The 23,536-nt window shown below is 40.3% G+C and overlaps 1 protein-coding gene across 1 annotated transcript in view; it reads left to right on the top strand.

Moving 5' to 3' along the window:
• Positions 1–23,536, top strand: part of Epac (Exchange protein directly activated by cAMP) — a gene marked incomplete at its 5' end in the record, with an annotated part of 226,736 nt that overhangs the window by 151,909 nt on the left and 51,291 nt on the right. Inside the window, one exon of the mRNA XM_067140072.2 lies at positions 8,188–8,561. Within this exon, the coding sequence (XP_066996173.1) occupies positions 8,188–8,561 (374 nt within the window). The remainder of the gene's footprint in view (positions 1–8,187; positions 8,562–23,536) is intronic.

Consider the following 23,536-nt stretch of genomic DNA (forward strand, 5'->3'; position numbering starts at 1 on the left):
GGTCACAGTGCCCTGGACACGCACCAACTGTGATTTGTGGTTGTGTCCAATACCACCCCATACCATAAGGCCTTGAGTTGGCGCTGTATGTCTTGTGTGAATGCTGTCATTGTGATGCCTCTCCCCCTGTCTGCAGTGAACCAAAATACGGATTCATCCTAAAACACTATCTGCTGCCATTCCTGTCCCCAGTGACATCGTTCCATACACAATTGCACTCTAACATGTTTATGCACATTATTCAAAGGTAGGCGGAGAAGTGGACGACACACTGGTAACCCAGACCGTAATAAACGGGGATGGACTATCACTCCTGATAGTGTACGATGTGTTACACTGTTTCACTGTTGTACCAGAGCCGAGGAGGATGCTGATCTGTCCTGCAATGCCATTCGGGTGAGGTGTCGATCTTCTTGTGGGGGTGATCTGGGTTGTGCGACCAAACCCATCTCGTCATGTTCTACGGCCTTCTGTGAACCATTCTGTACACACCCGTCGCTCTGCCGACACACTTCATCCCACATGAGCTGCAATTTCCTGGATGGATGCATCACGTTCTCTCGTGCCAAACTCACTCATTTGACGGTACGGTTCTTGCATGTGTCTGCAAGGCATCCTGCATGTCTGCTCATGTCACACTGATCCATTACATTTGGTTTATAGCGACAACGTGAGCCGCAGGCACATTTTACCAGTCGGTGGTGGTGCGCCGAGATATCAATGTGGACCTTGAACCTGTGGGCCGACATGGTTCAAATGCTAATCATTTCCTCTCTCCCCCCCCCCCCCCCCCAAACCCCATGGCACTACAGCCCTTGAAGGGCCTTGGCCTACCAGCCCGAAGGCCTGCAGATTACAAGGTGTCATGTGGTCAGCACGACAAATCCTCTCGGCCATTATTCTTGGCTTTCTAGACCGGGGCCGCTATATCACTGTCAGATACCTCCTCAATTCTAATCACATAGGCTGAGTGGACCTCAAACCAGCCCTCAAGTCCGGGTAAAAATCCCTCACCTGGCCGGAAATCGAACCCGGGACCTCCAGGTAAGAGGCAAGCACGCTACCCCTACACCACGGGGCCGTCAATCATTTCTTCAGAACATACTAATGCACATGTCCTGTGGAAATGAACTTCCTATCTCTAGCCTGTCAAGATGTCTGCCTTTTATGAACATGAATGTAGGATTGAGTTATGACCACTGACTTACTTAGTTAAAATTTTGTTCCTCATCAGGTAAATTAAGTCCTGTTAAACTCTTTTAATGACCATCAGGTGATTATCCTTTGTACTCCCCATTATCTCACACTCTCTCATTACTCCCTCCAATCAGCCAAATCACTAGTGTGAAACCTTAATTCATTCTGGTATTTCATTCTCCTTTTCTTCAGGGAAGAACTGGATATAATTTCTAAATCATTTGATATAAAATGTTGCAGTATATGTATTGCCAACTAGCCTCCGTGGCTCAGGCGGCAGCGCATCGGCCTCTCACCACTGGGTTCCGTGGTTCAAATCCCGGTCACTCCATGTGAGATTTGTGCTGAGGTTTTTCTCCGGGTACTCCAGTTTCCCCTGTCATCTTTCATTCCAGCAACACTCTCCACTATCATTTCATTTCATCTGTCAGTCATTAGTCATTACCCCAGAGAAGTGCGACAGGCCTCGGCCGCCGGCACAATTTGTATCCTCGCCGCTAGATGGGGGCTTCATTCATTCCATCCCTGACCCGGACACTGACTGGAAAACAGGTTGCATGTTTTCATTTCATATGAATTGCCAACTAAAATCATTCCCAGTGAGTTTCAGATTTCAATCTCTGTACGGTATATCTTCTAATCTAATTTTATGAACTCCAAATTCACTTTGGGTTGATATCCAGTTTACTGTCTAGTATCAAGCTTCATTTTCTGAAATACTGACTGTGAAATTAGGAGGAGGAATTCTAAATATCAAGTTGATTGATAGTGGTGAATATTATTTTAAGGGACAAAGTAATGGAGTTATCAGCTCTCGTATATCTAGAATGACCCTTAACAACTCTTCACTACAGGTCATGAAAGTATGAATCAAGATAACAACAAGAAGCGTTTAAGAGATAATGACTTTATAAACTACGAATAAAGTTTTCTAATTCAATTTTATAAAGAACTGTATACTGTACCTACCTAGTTCCTTTTAGAACTATATTTCACAAAAGGTACACAATTTGGTTTTATTTTTATTTCACTTTGTCAGAGGAGTCATTTATAACTTCAGAACCTCAATCCATTTGTCATCTATCTATTTATATATTTAAAGATCTAGCCTAAAGCAGGCATGCTATTATCATAATGAGTAATTCACAAATTTTATTCCCGTTTATGTGATCATGCGCCTTTGGGAGTGGCCACCCCATCGTAATAATAGCCCGTATATGGTACGGCACAAAAGGTTAGGGTGTCCCCTGCTTAAGGCAATGTGCAGTTCTCAGGGTACTGGGGGAACTTTGTGAAAAATGGGCAACCAGTAACCAACATTAAGATAGCAATAGTAAATCTTATGACCCTGACAGGAAAAGTATAGGAAGTAGTAGATTTTATTGAGGAGGAGAAGGTGGAAATGATGGGGCTGAGTGAAGTGAAATGGAAAGCTAACGGAAGGAAGAAATTAAGGAAAGGATCCACATTATACTGGAGTGTTGGCCAAGAGGCAATAAATGGAATAGGACTTATCATTTTGAAGCAATTGGAGGAGTATGTTGAAGTGGTAGAATGTGTGAGTGACAGAATAATGAAGATTAAACTAAAGATGAAGTATGAAATGGTGGACAACATACAAGTGTATACACCACAGACAGGAAACAGGGAAGAAGATATTGAAGGATTCTTGGAGAAAGTAGAAAGAGAAATTTCAGGTGTGGAAGTGGTTATTATGTGAGATCTGAATGCACAGGTCGGAAACAAGAGACAAGGAAAGGAAGAAGTCGTTGGACCACATAGATATGGGAAAAAGAATCATGAAGTAGAGTAACTAGTGGACTTCTGTGAAAAGAATGGACTTATAGTGGGGAATACATGGTTTTGAAAGAAAAACAGCAGGAAAATTTACGAGATATGGATGGGGTGACAGAAGAACATAATCAGTAATTGACTACTTCTTTGGTGGAAAGGACACATCACAGGAAGTTGATGGATGTGAGAGCTTTACCATGAGAAGCATTTGATGAGGACCATAGAGTTGTGGTGGAAAAGTTACGAAAATGGAAAAACTAAAAGAGACAAGAGAAAGCAAAATAAAAGTACGGAAATTGAAAGACAAAAGTGTACAGGTAGTGGGCCAATTTTAAAAAGGCCTTTGTTAGTGCAATAGAGAGTGCTTGTGGCAGGACATCTACGAGTGTGAAAGAAAAGGAGACACCGTGGTGGCATGAGGAAGTGAGGAAAGTGGCGAAAGGAAAGAAGGCAGCCTGGCGAGAATGGAACCGAGATCAAACAGAAGTAAGCAAAAGAAAGTATCTCAACAGCAAATGGAGATGTAGGTAGGAGAAGAAAGTTGGGAAGAATTTACACAAAAAGTGGAAATAAATGTAAGTGGCGGTAAAAGGATGCTGTATGGACTTATAAGAAGTAAGTATCACAAAGCGAGTGAAAAAGGAAGATGGGGAATTGTTAACACACCCTGAAGAGATAGAGAGAAGATGGAAGGAGTATTTTGATAAGCTATTGAATGTTAACAACTGTACAGGGGAGACAGAAGCAATACGGTGTGAGGACTCAACAACAGAGGATGATATAACAATGCTGGAGGTGGAGTTAGCTGTACAAAAGATGAAGATGGGAAAAGCAACAGGGATGGATGAAATTAGTGTGGAAATGATAAAGGCTTCTGGACCTGTTGGTACGCAATAGTTGTACAGACTACTAAAGTGTATGTGAAAATACAAATGTGTACCAGAAGACTGGAAAAAAGGGTAAAATACTGGCAAGGATATTAGAAAGAAGAATGAGAAGAAATATTGAAGGAGAGTTACAAGAGGAACAATATGGCTTCAGGAGTGGAAGATCTGCAGTGGACCCAATCTTTAGCATGAGACAGCTGATGGAAAAGAACTGGGATTATGGAAAGGATCTGGTCATAACTTTATAGATACAGAAAAGGCATATGATAGTGTCCCCAGAGAGAAGGTTTGGGAAACCATGGTTCAAAAGAGACTTGGAAGAGAAATGTTAGAAATGGTGCAAGCAATGTACAACGACTGTGTTAGCAGAGCGCTGACCCGAGCTGGAAAGACAGAATGGTTTAGGAATAAGACTGGACTAAGACAGGGGAGTGTGCTGTCACCTCTTTTGTTCATTATGGTCATAGACGAAATTGTAAAGGAAACAAAAGAAGCCTATGGAGATAAGGAGATGAAGATACTGTTATTTGCAGATGATGTTGTGATCTGGGGAAAGAACAGCTAAGGAGTGCAACAACAACTAGATCTACTGAACAAAAAAAAAATTGAAAATCAGTACAGATAAAAGCAAGAGTACGGTGATTCGAGAGGGGAAACGCAAGGAAAGGGCACTGTGAAAATTGGAAGTTAGAGTCTGGATACTGTGGAAGTGAATTAATGCAAAATACTAGGGTGGACATGAAGATTAGCACGAGGGTACAGCAGGGTAATACATTCTACCAAAGTGTAAGAAAACTTGTTTGGAGCAAAGAAGTACCAAACCGGGTGAGTTAGGGGCACCCGGCTGTGAGCTTGCATCCGGGAGATAGTGGGTTCGAATCCCACTGTCGGCAGCCCTGAAGATGTTTTTTCCCATTTTCACACCAAGCAACTCCTAGGCCTTTCCTATCCCATCATCGCCATAAGACCTATTTGGGTCGGTGCGACGTAAAGCCACTAGCAAAAAAAAAAAAAAATGTACCAAAGAAAAGTAAAGAGATAATGTACAAAATTTACTATGTACCCATACTGACTTATGCTGCAGAGACTTGACAAGAGAGTAGAATTCAAGCCAGTGAGATGAAATTCCTAAGAAGTATGACAGGAAAGACAAGGAAAGGCAGAGTGAGAAATGAAGATGTTAGGAAGGAAGTTGGGATAGGAAAGCTAAATGAGAGAGTTAAAAAGAATTAACTAAAGGTGGTTTGGACATGTAAAGAGGTGAATAGGTGAATAGAATAGAATTCCGAGACAGATGCTTGAGACAAAGTGCAAGGGCAAGAGAGCAAGAGGAAGACCTAAAACAAGGTGGATTGAATCAGTGAAGTGCAGCATAAAAAGACAAAATTTAGACAGGGACAAGATCATGGAAGAGGAATGGTGGAAGGAAAGAGGGAGATGGAGAAGTGCCATAAATATCCCGACCCGGCAGGAGCTGAATAAGGGGAAATTATGATGATGATGATGATGATGATGATGATGATGATGATGATGATGATGATGATGATGATGATGCTGCTGATGATGATGATGATGATATGTGATTACGCCTCTTGTTACTATTTCTTGAGCCCGGCTGAGTGGCTCAGGCGGTTGGCCTTCTGACCCCAACTTGGCAGGTTCGATCCTGGCTCAGTCCAGTGGTATTTGAATGTGCCCAAATACATCAGCCTTGTGTCGGTAGATTTACTGGCATGTAAAAGAACTCCTGCGGAACTAAATTCCGGCACCTCGGCATCTCTAAAAACCATAAAAAATTAGTTAGTGGGACATAAAACAAAATAACATTATTAAAAACTATTTCATGATGGATGCATTGTTTTTACATCTGTCTCTTGGCACAGGCCAGAGAAAAATGTAGCTTTCATTGAAGTCTCTCAAAACCGTCCGGTCAGAAACAAACTCTGAGGATCAACTGAAGCGATGGCAGGAACATTTCTCTGCAGTGTTAAACCACTCCTCGGAGGAGCAAGTAGATGCAGGAGAAGGCGAAGAAGAAGAAGAAGAAGAAGAAGAAGAAGAAGAGGAAAAACCCAGCCTGACCCAAGGATTAAAGTCTGTATTCCAACAGTGGAGGAAATCAAGTGGGCATGGAGAGAGTTGCATATTGGTAAGGCAGCAGGTGTTGACAATATTCCAGCAGAAGTCATGATGGTTGATATGGATACCACTGCCAATATGTTGCAGCCACTATTTGAGAAGATATGGGTTAATGGAGAAATGCCGACAAATTGGAAATGTGGGTTGCTGGTGAAGTTGCCCAAGAAGGGCGATACATCAAACTGTAACAACTAGAGGGGCATTACGCTTCTTTCAATCCCTAGCAAAGTCTTCACCAGGGTTCTATTGAACAGAATTAAGGAGTATTGTATGTCAACTTGAGGCTCCTAGGGGAACAGGCAGGCTTTCAATCGAATCACTTGTGTGTAGATCAAATAAACACCTTGAGGATAATTCTGGAGCAGTGTGCTGAGTGGTCATCTTGCCTCTATGCAGTGTTCATCGACTTCGAAAAAGCTTTTGATTCGATCAACAGAGAAGCTATGTGGAAGGAAGTGAAGCAGTATGGAGTGCCATCACAAATTACCAACCTCATTCAGGAAACATACCGTGATTATACATACAGAGTCATTCATGAGGGCCATGTATCTGAGCCTATATCTGTACGTTCAGGAGTACGTCAAGGTTGTATCCTCTCGCCAACCATGTTCCTGGTGGTGATTGATGCAGTAACGCGGAATGTAACGTGAAATGTGAAATGTGGTATCCAGTGGGGATTGGCTAATAGGTTAGAAGACCTAGACTTCGCTGACGATGTGTGTCTCCTATCTGAGGCACATGGTGAAATGCAATCAAAGATTGAAGACTTGGTAAAAGAAGGAAAATAGGTGGGACTAACGATCAAGACCAAGGCCCTAAGGATGAACACCAACAAACTAGACCCATTTGTCTTCAGTGATGAACCTATAGAGGATGTGGATAGTTTCACCTACTTGGGCAGTGTAGTTACTAAAGATGGAGGAGCAGTACAGGATGTTTCTCAATGTATACAAAAAGCAAATGGTGCCTTTGTTCGGCTCTATCTGGTATGGAAGAATAACAAAATATCTATCAGGACGAAACTTCACATTTTCCGAAGTAATGTCAAGGCTGTTCTACTATATGGGTCCGAGACCTGGAAAGTGACTAAAGTGATTACCTCCAAGTTGCAGACCTTTGTCAACCGCTGTTTAAGGAAAATTCTAAACATCTGCTGGCCGGAACTATCATGAACTATGGAGAAGAATGGGTGAAATCGAGATGGCCATACAGATAAAGCGGCGGAAATGGAAATGGATAGGGCATACATTAAGGAAAGGGAATGAAGCCATTGAGAGAGAAAGGCACTGGATTGGAACCCGCAGGGTAAAAGGAGGAGAGGAAGGCCCAAACAAACAAGATCTGTACACATGAAGGCGATGGAAGAAGGCAAGACCTGGAGAGAGGTGAAGAGGTTAGCTGGCAACAGGATCAAATGGAGATGCTTTGTTGATGCCCGATGTTCCACAAGGAACAACAGGAATTAAGTCAAGTCAAGTCATTGAAGTCTCTCACATTTATAGCTGTAACAATATGGAAGCTGTTGAAGTATGGCTGGTGCTGAGTAATGACATTCGGATGTTATCTGGATGTTATGAAAGGTACTTACGCATAGTGTCAGGCATGCTGCAGTAATACTTTCTGGCCCAATGAGGAAAGCTATGGCAAACTACCTCACTCCTCATCTTGATTAGTATGCCTCATTATCGTGCCAACATCTTTTTTTGCATTTTTTTTTTTTTTAACTGCATAAACTTTAGTGGTGCTGTCTGAAGATTGAAAGAGCCTCTGGGCTGAAGTCTTAAGAGGCAAACATGTGATTATCATACTTTATGAGAGGAACGAATCATATAGTAAGATACATCAGGCACCAAAATTTAATTTCAGTGTTCAGGAAAGTTGAAGAAATGGCTTTATTTTTACAAAACGTTAATTATCATAACCTGCACATAGAACTGAGTTATGACCACTGAGTTATTTAGCTAAGATGTTCGTTTCTCATCAGGTAAATGAAGTCATTAAAAACCTGTTATAGGTCATTGTTAAAATTGTGTCCTTTCCCATCTGATTTAAGGTACAATTTTCCCCTTTGTTTTACATCATTCCAATTTTCTTACTTGATAAATAATGTGTTGTAACTGGTAAGATTATTTCTAACTACAGCCATTTACTTTTTATTGTTCTGTTGCAGTCATCTTCCGTGTATATTGTGCTGACCACACTTACTGCACACTACGCTTCCCAGTGAATACCACAGCAGAGGCTATCAAATTGTGTGCTGCTGATAAACTTAAGATCCGACACGATGACTTAGTTCTGGTGGAAGTAAAATCGAATGGAGAACGTGTTATATTCCGGGACTCTGATCTTGGTATTCCAACGGGCCTTAGCCTCAATGGACGTATATTCGTGTCTCCTCGTGATCATCTTGACGCACTCACATGTCTCGCTGAGCAAGAGACAGCAACTGAGGGATTGGAATGCGACTTGGAGCTGGTCAGCACACGTGAACTAGCATACCATATGACGTTGTTTGACTGGGATCTCTTCTGGTGTGTGCATGAGGTACATACTACTTGATAAGCAATTTAATTTACTACATTGTCCAGTTATGAAGTTTCTTGTTTATGGAATGTTTCAATACAGTAAAAGTTCTTGGCAAATGCTGTGGAATAGCACTTAGATTAAAATCACAGGTAGCTCAGATTTCATCATTTGCGATATGACCCAGGAAACCATGTCACATGTAGCCAAAATCAATTTTCTTTTTTCTTTTTTTTTCTTTTTTTTAAATAGGGAACTAAAATTTGGACAATTGTTTAAGAAAGTTTTTCTCACATTAGCTATAAAATTAGATGTTTTATAATATATCATAAACATACATTTCTACTCACTCCTGGAAAATGGCAATCAAAGTTCAAGGGAAGAAAAATGTCTGTACAAGTATATCTATTGATTTCATCTTATGTAAGGTGTTCAATAAGTTCTATTTAACTAACAGATGATGCTAAAAGTCAGAAGTCATCTTTTGACCCAACTTGTATTTTCCTGTGTACTGAATATTTCCTCCAAGCAGCATGTGGCATGGTTTCCTGGGCTGTATCACATTTGCTGCATATTTTATAACCAACCTTACCTTTTTTTAAACAAGTTATAGCTATATCTGATTTAGATAATGAGTATGAATTCCTTTCTCAACATAGAGGAATATATACAAGGCCTTGAAAATACAACATCTGTTGTGTGACTGTACAAAATAGGAAATAAATATTAGGTGTCAAAATAATGAACTTCCCAATACTTATAAGTTAAGTCATGTCACAATTGAAGTTTATATATCTCTGGTTGTGCCGAATGATTTGGGAATCCAATTCCAATGGTAGGCCTTCTCACTCATACCTGAAAATGTTATTTTGAGGATAGATAAACTAGTTTCTGAGCAAGTAAAAACAACAGAAATATTGTACCTAATAAAGAGTTTATATTTTTATAAAGAAATAATAGACTACTAGATGAAATCCATCAAGACATGACGGTCAGTGGGATAAATATTTATTGAAGGATTTCCTTGTATATGACACTTCTTGTACTTTATTTTTGTAACAATTTTCTTTACATTGCACTGACACAAATAGATCTTACAGTGACAATGGGATAAGAAATGGCTAGAAGTGGGAAGGAAGCGACCATGGCCTTAATAAAGATACAGCCTGGTGTGAAAATAGGAAGCCACGGAAAACCATCTTCAGAGCTGCCGACAGTGGGCCTCAAACCCACTATCTCCCGAATGTAAGCTGATAGCTATGTGACCTAAGCCACGCAGCCACTTGCTCAGTGCATTCCTTGTACAATTATATTTTGGCACTATCGCAACTTTGATGATGATGATGATGATGCTTGTTGTTTTAAGGGGCCTAACATCGAAGGTCATCGGCCCAATCGCAACTTTCAAACATTGCCCTCTTGACATTGCAACATTTAACTGGCCATGGTTGAAAACTGGCTGAGGTAAATAGAGACCTTTACGTCCCTCGAGGTTTATTGAACATGATACAAACTGCCAAGCTAACTGGAAATTGATGCCTATTGAAAGAAAATGGAAGTGTTTTATCGGATGTTGTTAAATCAATTTAAGGGATTAGAGCTCTCTGTCCAGCTTTATCTCCACTTATTATTTCCAAATCTAAGCAATTTCCATATATACTTCTTAGAATTAGGTTCTAATCTGCTTCCATTTCAGAGCCGTTAGGAAACGTTCCGATTTCTAAGGAGCATAACTATGGATGCAATTTTTAGAATAAAAATATGTGGAGGCAAACCATTAATTCAAAAGAATTCAACAATTATGCAGGAAAATGGAGTAGCTACCTATCATCTTCAGTATTAATCTGTTGACGTTAGTGTATGCTTTTGAACTACCGGGTATAAGCCCAATAACTTTCATAAGAATGGCAACTTTCGAGAAAACGTTGTCATCTCTCGCAGAAGTGAATATTTTGCTATAAATTTCAATCACAATATCATCATGTGCTAAAATTCTGGCTTGTAGTTTAGTAACATTTGATCCGTCACCACCTACAGAGGGTATCGCTGTTACCAATTTCTTGCAAAAGATCTGCAAATTCCATTTTTATGTGGTTTTCTGGGCATATTTTTATGTAAGCAGCATGTTTTGAAGAAGGGTCAAAGAGGAGACAATTTAATACAGTTATAACTATATAATTGTTTGCCGGTAAGCATGTGGCAAAACAGGCAAAACTTTTACAAAATATCCCCCGAGATCAATAATTTTTGCACCACAAGAATTGGAATATCATTACGTATGATACATTTTAGAAGACGATTCACACACCTTAATGAATTACTCTTTACCATTGGAGCTTTATCTCCTATTGAGCCATGCTTATTGTATATCATCAGCTGTTTTGGAATTTAATTTTAATCCAGGCACTGAACTCTCATTTAGATTTAAAGGAATTTTGAAAGCAATGTGCACTGTTCAACTGCTGGGGAGCAAAAGAGAGACCATTCCTGTCCACGAAGTACAGCTGACCAGTAAGGCGTCAACTGTGCATGTGTGCCTACGTATTTCCACCTACCCTATCACGTCACCCGCTCTGCTCTTGCACGGATCAGGAGGGCTGGAAGTACTGGCGAGTACACTGACGAAAGAGAATGCTGTAGTTTTCTTTGATAATTTAAAAATATACCGCAAGAAATGTTTATAATTTTAATCTGGGAGTGGTGGCGCGAGGTCTGCATTGGCGAGGCGCAAATTTATTTTGTTTGGTTGCACTTATTTTTAAACTTAGAGACCTCGGCTGCCACATACCTCTCCCTACACTCCTTGCCTTTTGTCTGAGGTCAGCGGCATTGTAGTGAGGGGTGTTCATTCCTAGAAAGAGGGATTATTGTCAAGCAGTGCAATGAAAGTGTCTCGTTAGACCCCGCATCACCAGTCCCATTCGCCGGAAATACAAGAGCAGCAGTACTGAGCTTACCCAGTGACTTACTTGTGTAATAATGTTAGGAATTCATTCAGTCAATCCCTCATCGCTGAAATAATTTATGAAGAGTATGAGGCGAGGGTGTTATGTCTTCTACAGTCTGTGGAAGTGTAAGAAATTTCAATGAGAGTGCGGATGAATTAGAAGTCATAGACTCTAACGTGGAACACGACAGAGCACTAATGAAGAAGTGTTAAATATTAGTGATGATGATTTACCTCTTTCTCAATGGTTTTGGACCACAACAGGAAAGGATGGTATTCCAAACTGGACAAATTTGCTCCTCATAAAAACTCACCTACTCGAACCCACAATATTGTCACTCATTTATCGTAAGTGAGACTCTTCGTAAGAAGTGCATTGTCACCTGAAAAAGCTTCGAGCATATTTTTTCACGAATGTTAATATGTTGCAAATCATAGTAAATTGTACGAACCTGGAAACTGTAATAGCCAGAGGAAATTATACTTGCAAACGAATAATTTTTTGCCATATGGATTGTCATGAAGAGGATAATTATTTCCAGCAGCGTAATTATTTTGGAAAAAACCCTCCCCACCACCCAGGAATATACTGCAGGAACAGCATTACATAGTTAGCAGAATCTAAGCCTGCCAGCTGAATGGCAAGTTTCTATTTTTATATGCTGTGAAGCTAATTAGTATTGTGTATATACATTTATTTTTGAAAAATATCATGCTATTGAGTTGATAAACCTAACACATCAATATATAAAGCATAAAAATGAGTACTTTTGTTATTAGAGCAAATTCAGTTACAGTGGTCAGAAAGTACCTTACGCCACCTTTTACGTTGCACACTCTACAAATCTGCAGGCCAAGAGCATTCATCAGAATGCTTTACAATGTCAATCAGTTAAGTCGTTCTCTCAAAATTGATGTAAGAAAACTCAGCCTACTGTTTTAAATATACCCTATTTATGCAAATCAAGCCTATTGCAAGTTCAGATTAATGAAATACCTGTCACGTAAGAAGCCCTACTTGCTCATTTTCATGGCAAATATATTTTATAGCAGTGATAAATGCATTTTTATCATCTCAAGTATGTTCAGGCAAGTAGGCCCAGCGGTGTGGGGGGGCAACGCGTCAACCTGTCACCCGGCAGCCCCAGGTTCAATTCCCGGCTGGGTCAGGGGTTTTTAATTGTAAATGATTAATATCCCTGGCCTGGGGACTGGGTGTTTGTGTCATCGTTAATGTTCCTTTCCTCACATTCAACACTCTACACTTCCTCCATTCCAATTACACACAGGTTCATATCACATAGTGCAAGTAGGGCAAAACATCTCTATCGGTCGATATCCCGAACAAATAACTTTTTTTTTTAATGTTCAGGCAAAATAGCTATATCCGTCACGTTCATATTTGCGTGAAGACCACGTGGAACTTGAGGAGTGATATGAAATGTTTGTTTACGCCTACATTACACTTTCGATGGAAGGAATTTTAGTTCATTTCATTTTTTTCAAAATGATCCTTTCTAAAATTTGGGTGCGAGTATTATTTACATAAATACGCTATAGATTCACTGGATGAAATTAACTGACATACCATTAGGATAACATGTAACTTGGTAATATGAGGGTCGAGTCATAAGTCATAGCAACTATTTTTTTTCTCGCGAACAGGAGACAACACGGAAAATGTAAGATATGCATTTGGAAATATAGGGCATATACTTATGCATAGTGCCTGAAGACAAATTCTGATTTCAGGAGATTCTCATAGGAAAGTGACAGAACACAGGCCTTTGGTAAACATTGTTTTATTATGGTATAGACAGCAAATACACATGACTATGTACAAAGGACAGGTCTCCACTGGTTACAGACCTTCGATATAAACACCCAAGGTTTCCACTGTGCGTTGCCAGTGGTGGGGCAGGTGCTGGGTACCATTCGCTGCATGTGTATCGCTAACGAGTGACATCTCTTTCCGAAATGCTGTTATGAAGTCCTCTTTGTTAGCAAACCGTTGTGCACGTTGACTTTGGGGATTAGATCATAGTCACATGAGTTCAGATCAGGCGAATAAGGCGGGTGTGAAAGAACCTCCCATCCCCAACGTTGTAAGCGACGCTGAGCGATGGATGCTGTGTGAGCTGTCGCGTTATCGTGTAGGATTATGGCGTTGTCCAGAAGATCTGGACGTTTGGTTCGCACTGCACGGCGCAGTTGGTACAACAAAAAGGAATTGTAATAAACTGCATTGACAGTGTGCCCCCCCATGCACTGGATGACACACAAGAACACCTTGAACATCGTATGCCAGGATTAGCGTAACCACCTCACCAGGGTTCTATAGGGCATGGCATGCACACCTAATGCTTCCCGCAGCTCTGCATGGCATTGGCGTGCATTTCTGCTGCAGAGAACTGCTATTTTAATATACGATCGTTGCTCCTGCTTGTTGACTTCCATTTTGTGACGCTCTCACTCACACACTGAACTTGGGGGTATGCTTAGACCCACACTGTTGTTTAAATACACCATCTAGTGGCTTCATACGCAAGTGCATACCATATGTTTCGAAATGCATATCTTAGATTTTCCGTTTCTCCTGTTCGCGAGAAAAACAATAGTTGCCATGACTTATGACTCGACCTACGTAATATTTATAAAATATTGACAGCGAATGAACTGAGTTCATCATACAATAGCCTGGTTATTTAGTATCACACTCATGAGAAACTCCTTTTAAATTCTTGAAGATGTTGTTAAGAGTCCCAATAGCACAATAGCTCAGCTCATGCATTTGTTATCATTCCTCCACTACACTATCTAGTCATTTTGGAGACAGGGTGACCAGACATCCCCATTTTCCCAGACTTGTCCTTCTGTCCAGCACCTGGGAGAAATTTTCAATCATTACAAAACATCTTCCACTTGAGAGAAGAATATTTTCAATTTCCATATTTCAGCGATTTGCTCTGAAGCAATCTCTTGTTTAGGAATTCTGCCTAAAGATGATGTGGTAAACAAAATTGTTCTATTTTTCTTTTGGCAAACTAGCCATCTGTTAGTAGTGAATCAAGTAATAATTCAAAAGTGGCAGATATGCTGAATGCCATTCAGAACTGCTTAAAACCGGACGAGTTGGCCATGCGGTTAGGGGCACGCAGCTGTGAGCTTGCATCCGGGAGATAGTGGGTTCGAATCCCACTGTCGGCAGCTCTGAAGATGGTTTTCTGTGATTTCCCATTTTCACACTACGCAAATGCTGGGGCTGTACCTTAATTAAGGCCACGACTGCTTCCTTCCCACTACTAGCCGTTTCCTATCCCATCATCGCCATAAGACCTGTCTGTGTCAGTGCGACGTAAAGCCACTAGCAAGAAAGAAAACTGCTTAAAATGGCAGAATAGTTTTTAAATTTGCCAGGACATAATGCTAAAGTCGAAAGAGATTTTTTTCCTTACTCTCAGCACACTTGACAAATGACAGGAATCACCTAAATATAGATTCAGTGAAAGGTTTGTTACTAGTTAAGAACAATTTTAAGAATATACTGTATATTGTTCAGAGTCCTTTAAGGATATTCTAATTCTACAAGGTGTTTTAAAGAAGATAAGTTCATCAGAAAAATACAGTTGAGCACATAATGGCTGTGCCCGCTGGATCATTTGTTAATTACTTACAAACCATTGATTTCTTTCCCATTAAGGTGAAGTATTATTTTTCCAATTTAGGATGACTTTCCCTTAGCAAAGTCTCATGTGTAATATGTATAGTAAGAAACTAAGTCATTATATGACTGTTTTTAGCTATTATTCTATAATGTCCTACATTGTTTCTTGAGTGCCCTTTTTCCTGTTTATAACATCTGGTCATCCAACTTAAAGATGATGAATGGTATGTTCAACACACACTGAACACAAATAAAAGACATTTGAGTGTCAAACACGATGTGAGTGTACACACAGGTTGGAGTCTGCTCAAAGGGACCTAAAGACATCGGAACTCCTCCAGAACATAAATACAATGATTAAAGCTCACAAATGATTGTTTTGTATTTGACATTCCATATAAGCTTCATCGTATGTTAACAACAAGAGGAGTTCCCACAAAATAAATTGCATATTGGTCCACTTTAACAACTCAGAAACAACAATCCTTTTTAACATAATAAGACTGTAATAAGATAACTCCACTTTTATTCAATTAACAATACAGTATATTTTATATCAAAAACAAGAATCACAATAAAGGGATTTATAGTCATTGCATCATAAAAACAATATTTTATAGTAATGAAATACAGTATGTATTTAATACTTAAACACATAACAAGTGGATTTTTTAATCACCATGCGGATTTTTAATGTACTTTTCATTTTTCATAACACATCATCCATTTATGTATCATTTTGTAGTAATTTTTAGAATATCTGTCGTCAATTTAACGACCAGCCAGCTGATGATCGTTCAAGAGAACTGAAAAATGTACTGGTGAAATAAAAGTCTTCCCATTATGTATCAATAACATAACGTTGTTTGTAAAAGTCTATTAAAAGGTGGAACTATGTAACTTTCTTCTCTTATGAGTTCAAGAAGACATACAACTCTATCAACTGGGAAACACTAATGAATGTTCTGGAAGAGTCTGGGTTTGGTGACACATTCAGAAACCTGATCAACTAGATGCTCACCAACACAGTATCGTAAGTGAAATTCATGGGTGAGATCTTTGTACCGTTTATGATCAAAACAAAACAGACTAGCCCCACCTCTCATCAACTCTGTTGGGGAAAAGATCACTCGAGAGTGGAGGAAAAAGCTGAGGCAAAAATAATCAAACTAAGATCGGTTCAGACTTGGTCCCAAACTCAAAGCGGTACATTGACTGCATGGCATTTGTGGTTGACTTTGTCATTTTCGCTAATGACATTGATTCAACAATTGTTCAGTAGGCTGACAGAAACAGCTGTGAAAATAGGATTTCAGATTTCATTTGGGAAGATAAAATATATGAAGGACACCAATGGTGGACCAGACTGGATGATCTCTAGGAAGATTAAACGAATCAAATATTTCAGATATTTGGATTATTAACATCAGGATACAGAACTTAAACCAAGTGTACCATCTCACAAAGAACAATGAAAGGAGTCAAGTTCAGGCACTATAACCAATTGTTAAAACTGAAAGATTATATGCATCAGAAACGTTGACCATAAGTAGATGGGGATAAGTCACTTAACTGAATAAAAGGGAATGTAAGATATTAAAAAAGCTGGGGTGAACGGCAGGTACATTTCAGATCTGATGAAGAGGAGTACAGCAAGATAGAACCAATCATAGAATTGATTAAGAAAAGAAGACTGCTCTTCAATGGACACATTAACAGGATGTCACATGACCGACTAACAAAAAGTATATGGAATTTCATCCAACCAAAATCATGAAGGCCAAGGTGGTTGCAGGAATGTGAAAAGAATCTGAGATAGATATGTTTCCGAGAACATAAATTTCATGACAAGGTCAAATTTAGACAGCTAGAAAAGAGCTGTCAAGGTTTAGGATGGGATTTTTTATTTTTTTACAATTTGTTTTATGTCGCACCAACACAGATAGGTCTTATGGCAATGATGGGATAGGAAAGGACTAGGAGTGGGAAGGAAGTGGCCGTGGCCTTACTTATGGTACAGCACCTGCATTTACCTGGTGTGAAAATGAGAAACCATGGAAAAGCATCTTCAGGGCTACCGAAAGTGAGGCTCCAACCCACTGTCTCCCAGATGCAAGCTCACCTCTGCACACCCCTAACCACACGGCCAACTCGTCCAGTGGTTTATAATGGAATCAAAACCTAAAGCACAAGAAGGCGCTGGCTGATAGGCTCAAGAAATACTGGGAGGATGTGAAAGTCAGAAGAAGAACAAGATCTAGATACCGGATGGAAATTGGTTGTTATCACAAGCCCATTGAGGCTGAATTTGATAAGAAAAATAAAATATGATGTTAGTAATGATCATTGACTGTGACGTGGCTATGGGGAATACATCATGGAAGACATTATTACACAAATTGAACAGCGCAGTGGTCAACCACAGACGTTTAATAATCACAATTAGCGGTGTCTGGCTAGAATTGTCAGTGGGATATGGGAGGAAAAGACCTATCAGAGTGCCCGTATTAACACCAACACCAGGCACAGCACCTCATCTGGCGCATGACATTGATAATTTGACTCTGGAGGACTAGCAACATACAGCTTGGTCCGATGAGTCAGTGTTCCAATTGGTTTGAGCAGTTGGCAGGGGAGGCTTTTCAGGTGAAGTAGGTGAATTGCCACTTCACCACTTATTTTTACCATAATGAATTACTTAAATTTATTTTTCTTATGACATTTGTTGGTTTTATGGAGAGAAAATATTTTATTGTACGGCGTTTGGAGCACCTCATCACCTGATGAGAACCAGGGGAACTCACGAAAGCGCCGGCTGTCGGCCACAGTACGGAGCGTGAGACTGAGTGAAGACGAGAGATTCCGCAGCTGCCTCTACCTCCCAAGTGCTCCCTCCTAGCGCTTGGCCTTGGCGGTTGCAATGACAACCGTGATGTCACCCGCGTACTTTCCACATAGCAGAATGTGCTAGTGAAGTTGTCGGAAGAGCGGAATGTTTCGTCTTCCCTGCGTCATCCTGTGTAAAGTACGAGTACTTATGCATCATGGTTCATTCGTAGTGTTGTGCTGTTTTATTTTAAAATGTATCCTATTTATGACATAGTGTGCATTTTATTATAAACACCATTTTCACATTGGAGAAACAAAGATCAGAATGAAGTTCTATGTTTTGATCGCCCTACTGAATCACTGCAAATTTGTGCTACAAAAGAAGTGAATCATTTCGGTAAATCTTACAATCTTAGTTTCAAACGTTCGTGGTTTAAGGAATTTCCATGGTTGTGCTCCTCTCCAGCTCTACAGAAGTTGTTTTGTTGGGCCTGCTTGCCTTTTATCAATAAAAATAATGTTTGGAATAAAGAAGGATTTTAAGCCCTTTTGAACATAGCACGTTCTTTACATAAGCACTCAGACTCTGCAGAACATAAAATACAGCAGCTAGATTTCAAGACATTGGAAAAAAAACAAAATATGATCTCTGATGTCCTGAAGGAAAATGCCAGACTGTATATTGTAATGGTACAGTTCAGTGAAAATGTACATTTAAATAGGCTTTTCCTTCAGTTGGTAATTGATGCAATGCTCTATTTAAGTAAGCAAGTAGCTTTTCGTGGTCATGACGAAACATTATATTCAATAAATCGTGGTCACGTGCTGGACCCTCTGCTGCCAGTCACAGGTACGAGGTACGAGTACAAAACAACCAAAAACAACACATAGTTCCTAAATCTTGTCCTCCTCTGTGGTGTAGTGGTTAGTGTGATTAGCTGCCACCCCGGAGGCCCGGGTTCGATTTCCGGCTCTGCCACGAAATTTGAAAAGTGGTACGAGGGCTGGAACGGGGTCCACTCGGCCTCGGAAGATCAACTTAGTAGAGGTGGGCTCGATTTCCACCTCAGCCATCCTGGAAGTGGTTTTCCGTGGTTTCCCACTTCTCCTCCAGGCAAATGCCGGGATGGTACCTAACTTAAGGCCACGGCCGCTTCCTTCCCTCTTCCTTGTCTATCCCTTCCAATCTTCCCATCCACCACCAAGGCCCCTGTTCAGCATAGCAGGTGAGGCCACCTGGGTGAGGTACTGGTCATCCTCCCCAGTTGTATACCCCGACCCAGAGTCTGAAGCTCCAGGACACTGTCCTTGAGGCGGTAGAGGTGGAATCCCTCACTGAGTCCAAGGGAAAAACCAACCCTGGAGGGTAAGCAGATTAAGAAAGAAAGAAAGAAAGAAAGAAAGAAAGAAAGAAAGGAGTTCCTAAATCTGTCGCTCGAAACTGAACGGGTAATAGCTCTTCACCATACTTTACAGCCTCGAGCCGCCACTGGCAGATGGTAGGTTTCATATATGGCATAGGCCCCATGAAGCCACGGACCCCAGTTCTCGGTAAAGCACCATACAGGCCGGTGATGACCCCATAATGGTGCCGAGTGTTTTCACGTGCCATGGGCTGGATCTGGTGATCCACTTGCACAGGTCGTTGATCAGTGACAGCAACGCTGAATCAATCAATCACTACTGATCTGTATTTAGGGCAGTCACCCAGGTGGCAGATTCCCTATCTGTTGTTTTCCTAGCCTTTTCTTGAATTATTTCAAAGAAATTGGAAATGTATTGAACATCTCCCTTGGTAAGTTATTCCAATCCCCAACTTCCCCTCCCATAAATGAATATTTGCCCCAATTTGTCCTCTTAAATTCCAACTTTATCTTCATATTGTGACAATTCCTACTTTTAAACTTATTCATCTACTAATGTCATTTGGGCCGATGACCTTCGATGTTAGGCCCCTTAAAACAACAACCATCATCATCACTAATGTCATTCCACACCATTTCTCCACTGACAGCTCAGAACATACCACATAGTCGAGCAGCTCGTCTTCTTTCTCCCAAGTCTTCCCAGCCAAACTTTGCAACATTTTTGTAACGCAACTCTTTTGTCGGAAATCACCCAGAACAAATTGAGCTGCTTTTCTTTGGATATATTCCAGTTCTTGAATCAAGTAATCCTGGTGAGGGTCCCATACACTGGAACCATACTCTAGTTGGTATATTACCAGAGACTTGTATGTTGTGTGCCCTCTCCTTTACATCCTTACTACAACCCCTAAACACCCTCATAACCATGTGCAGAGATCTGTACCCTTTATTTACAATCCCATTTATGTGATTACCCTAATGAAGACCTTTCATTGTATTAACACCTAACTACTTACCATGATCCCCATAAGGAGCTTTCACCCCATCAATGCAGTAATTAAAACTGAGAGGACTTTTCCTGTTTGTGAAACTCACAACCAGACTTTTAACCCCATTTATCACCATACCATTGCCTGCTGTTCATCTCACAATATTATCGAGGTCATTTTGGAGTTGCTCACAATCTTGCAACTTATTTATTACTCTATACAGAATAACATCATCCGCAAAAGGCCTTATCTCTGATTCCACTCCTTCGCTCATATCATTTATATATATAAGAAAACATAAAATTCCAAAGGTAAAGCTTCACCTACTCTAATTCTCTGAGATCTATTTTCTAGAAATATAGCAACCCATTCAGTCACTCTTTTGTCTAGTCCAATTGAATTCATTTTTGCCAGTAGTCTCCCAATATCCACACTATGAAATGCCTTAGACAGGTCAAGCGCCATACAGTCTATTTGACCTCCCGAATAACTGCTTGATGACTACTTGTGGCCCTTCGTGGACTGTATGTACCCCTACAATGCAACAACCAGATATTCCAGCACGATAATGCACTGTGTCATTGGCTCCAAATTGTCCAAAATGAATTTGAGGAGCATTCCGGAGAGTTTCAATTATTGTTGTAGCCACTTTGACTGCCTGATATGAACTCTGCCAAGCATTTATGCGACTTGGTAGAGAGGTCCATCCACATCCAAGGCCCTGCACGTACAAATAGCAGGAATCTGTAGATAGCTATTCAAATGGCATGGGTCAGAATATCTCCACAGGTGTTTCTTCCACTTGTGGAATTGATGCCAATATGAGTTTCTGCACTTGGCTGAGCTAGAGGAGGGCTTACATGATACTAGACCCCCATCCCATGACTTTTGGCATGTTAGAATATTTTTATATTTTGTTTATTTAGCAGGAATCAGTGCAAGTGTATTATAGTAGAAAAATAAATGTCCTTAGTCTGCTATCTGCAGGAAACTTTATTGACAAGACACAAAAAGTTTTGGGCATAAGGTGGCATTGGTCATCTGATTTTCTACATAGTCCCCACCATCATTGATTCATTCATCCCACCACTTCGCGAGCTTGAAAATCCCCTGTTGTTAAAAGTCCATGCCCTGGGTACTGCACGGCTGCTTCAATGTTGTCATTGGAGGTGAAACTCCACCCTTCTAGTGTCCTCTTCAATGTAGAGATGAAGAGGAAGCCGCAGGGCGCCGAGTTGAGACTGTAGGGGTCGTGACCTAGGTACTCGTAACTGAAGGCAGCAATATGCTTGAGCATTGCTGCTGCCATGGGGTCTCACATTGTCGTGCACAAGGATGACTCCTGCCATGAGGTTGCATCCATTGAATGGCACGTTTTTGTCATGTCAGTGTTCAGCTCCATGCCTAACTGGACAGCATAGTGGGTTTTGGTCGAAGGGGTCTCAGGTTAAATTCCTGGCTGGGTTGGTGATTTTAACCCTGAATAATTAATTCCTCTGACTCCTCTGCACCCTTCAACACAATAATTAATTCTAAGTAGGACCCCATTCTCACAGATATACAGATTGCCAATGGGCATCCACTAGGAAGACTTGCTCCAGGCTCCTCTGGAGGCCATATGCCATTATAATTATTACCAGTTTCCTGTCACAGCAATAGCTGTGAAAGAAGACTAAAAATGAAATGAAAATAAATGAAGCATGAGAAAAGCAATGGAAAATATACTGAATTCCAGAAGACCATTTATTTGCCTTTAAACTTACACTTCCTTCATGATTACATGTAAAAATTTTTTACCTTGGCAATTACCCTAGCATAATCTTCTTATGCATGCTTGCAGCAGTCATGTTTTGATCACTTTAACATACAGTTGACAGTAAATGATTGCATTTAACTGTCCTGTTGTTACACGTTCAAATTATATATTGCTCTAGCATTTATGAATCTCTTCTCTCCAAAAAGCACCTTATTGCTATGGGGGGTGGTTTTGAACTTCGTACTGTTGGGGGATGCTGTATGCCATATGCTTCCATGCTATGGAGGCAGTTGTGGACTTGAGGGTAAAGTGGTGGAACCGACTCTCGTTTTCTGTCACAATTTGGAGCAGAAATGTTTTTCCCACAATTTCATAATGAAAGAGATGATGCAGGCTTACTCTTACTTTTGTGACTTGTGGTCTGGTGTGAGCTGGTAAGGCACCCACAGTTAGGGCACTTTACAGTACTGCAGGATGTCTTGTATGCTTTTGTGAGCTGACTCATGGCTGATACCGACTTCAGTGGCAATGTGAACCACCATCACATTCTTGACCACATAGGCGGGTGGGAGACCTTCTCGATTAACTGGAGTGGGAGACCATGGATTTGAAAGCACAGTACAATTATGGCTTGAGGAAGATGCAAGTGATATTGAAACTGACTGTGATGAAGATTTCTTTATTTCAAACAGTGACAATAGTTCATAAAGTACATCTATATATATATAAAATAAGAGTTTTGTCTGTACATTGCTGAGAATTTGAAATAAATGGTATTTCTGTATCGGTCATGTCCACAGTAACAAGGAAATGCACTTTTTACTTTTCTGTAATTTCTGTCTGTCTGTATGTTCATGCATCACGAGAAAACAGCTGAAGAGAATTTCATGAAAATCAGTATGTAAAGTCAGGGGTGAGCCACTACAATCTAGGCTATAAATCATTTTATTCACGCTGAGTGAAATGGTAGTTTAGGGGAAGGCCTAAAATTCAATTCTTAAATTTTTATATTATTAGTGGTCCTATCCATAAATACTACATAACTAAAGTTACATACAATTAAATTTCCGATCATTTATGTCTTATACATTTTCACCGTACCGGCTATGATAACACAGATATTAATGAATTTCGATTTTTGTTGCTAAGTCCAAATCAACGCCGAGCCACGAGAAAATGGGTGAATAGAATTTAATGAAAATAGGTGCATAGAGTTGGGGAAGAAGCTATAGTCTAAGCTATAAACAATCTTACTGACCCTGGATGGAATGGTAATTTAGGGGTAGGTGCCTAAATACCTACACTATGTTATTGGTCATATAGAAAAGTACTATATAACAAAAGTTATAGAGAATACAATTTCTGATCATTTAAGTTTTATTTAGTTTTACCATACCGACTATAAGAGTAGTATTTCAGAGTCAGAAGAAAACTAAATATGAAG

Source organism: Anabrus simplex, chromosome 2, assembly GCF_040414725.1.
Source record: "Anabrus simplex isolate iqAnaSimp1 chromosome 2, ASM4041472v1, whole genome shotgun sequence".
Classification (NCBI taxonomy): domain Eukaryota; kingdom Metazoa; phylum Arthropoda; class Insecta; order Orthoptera; family Tettigoniidae; genus Anabrus; species Anabrus simplex.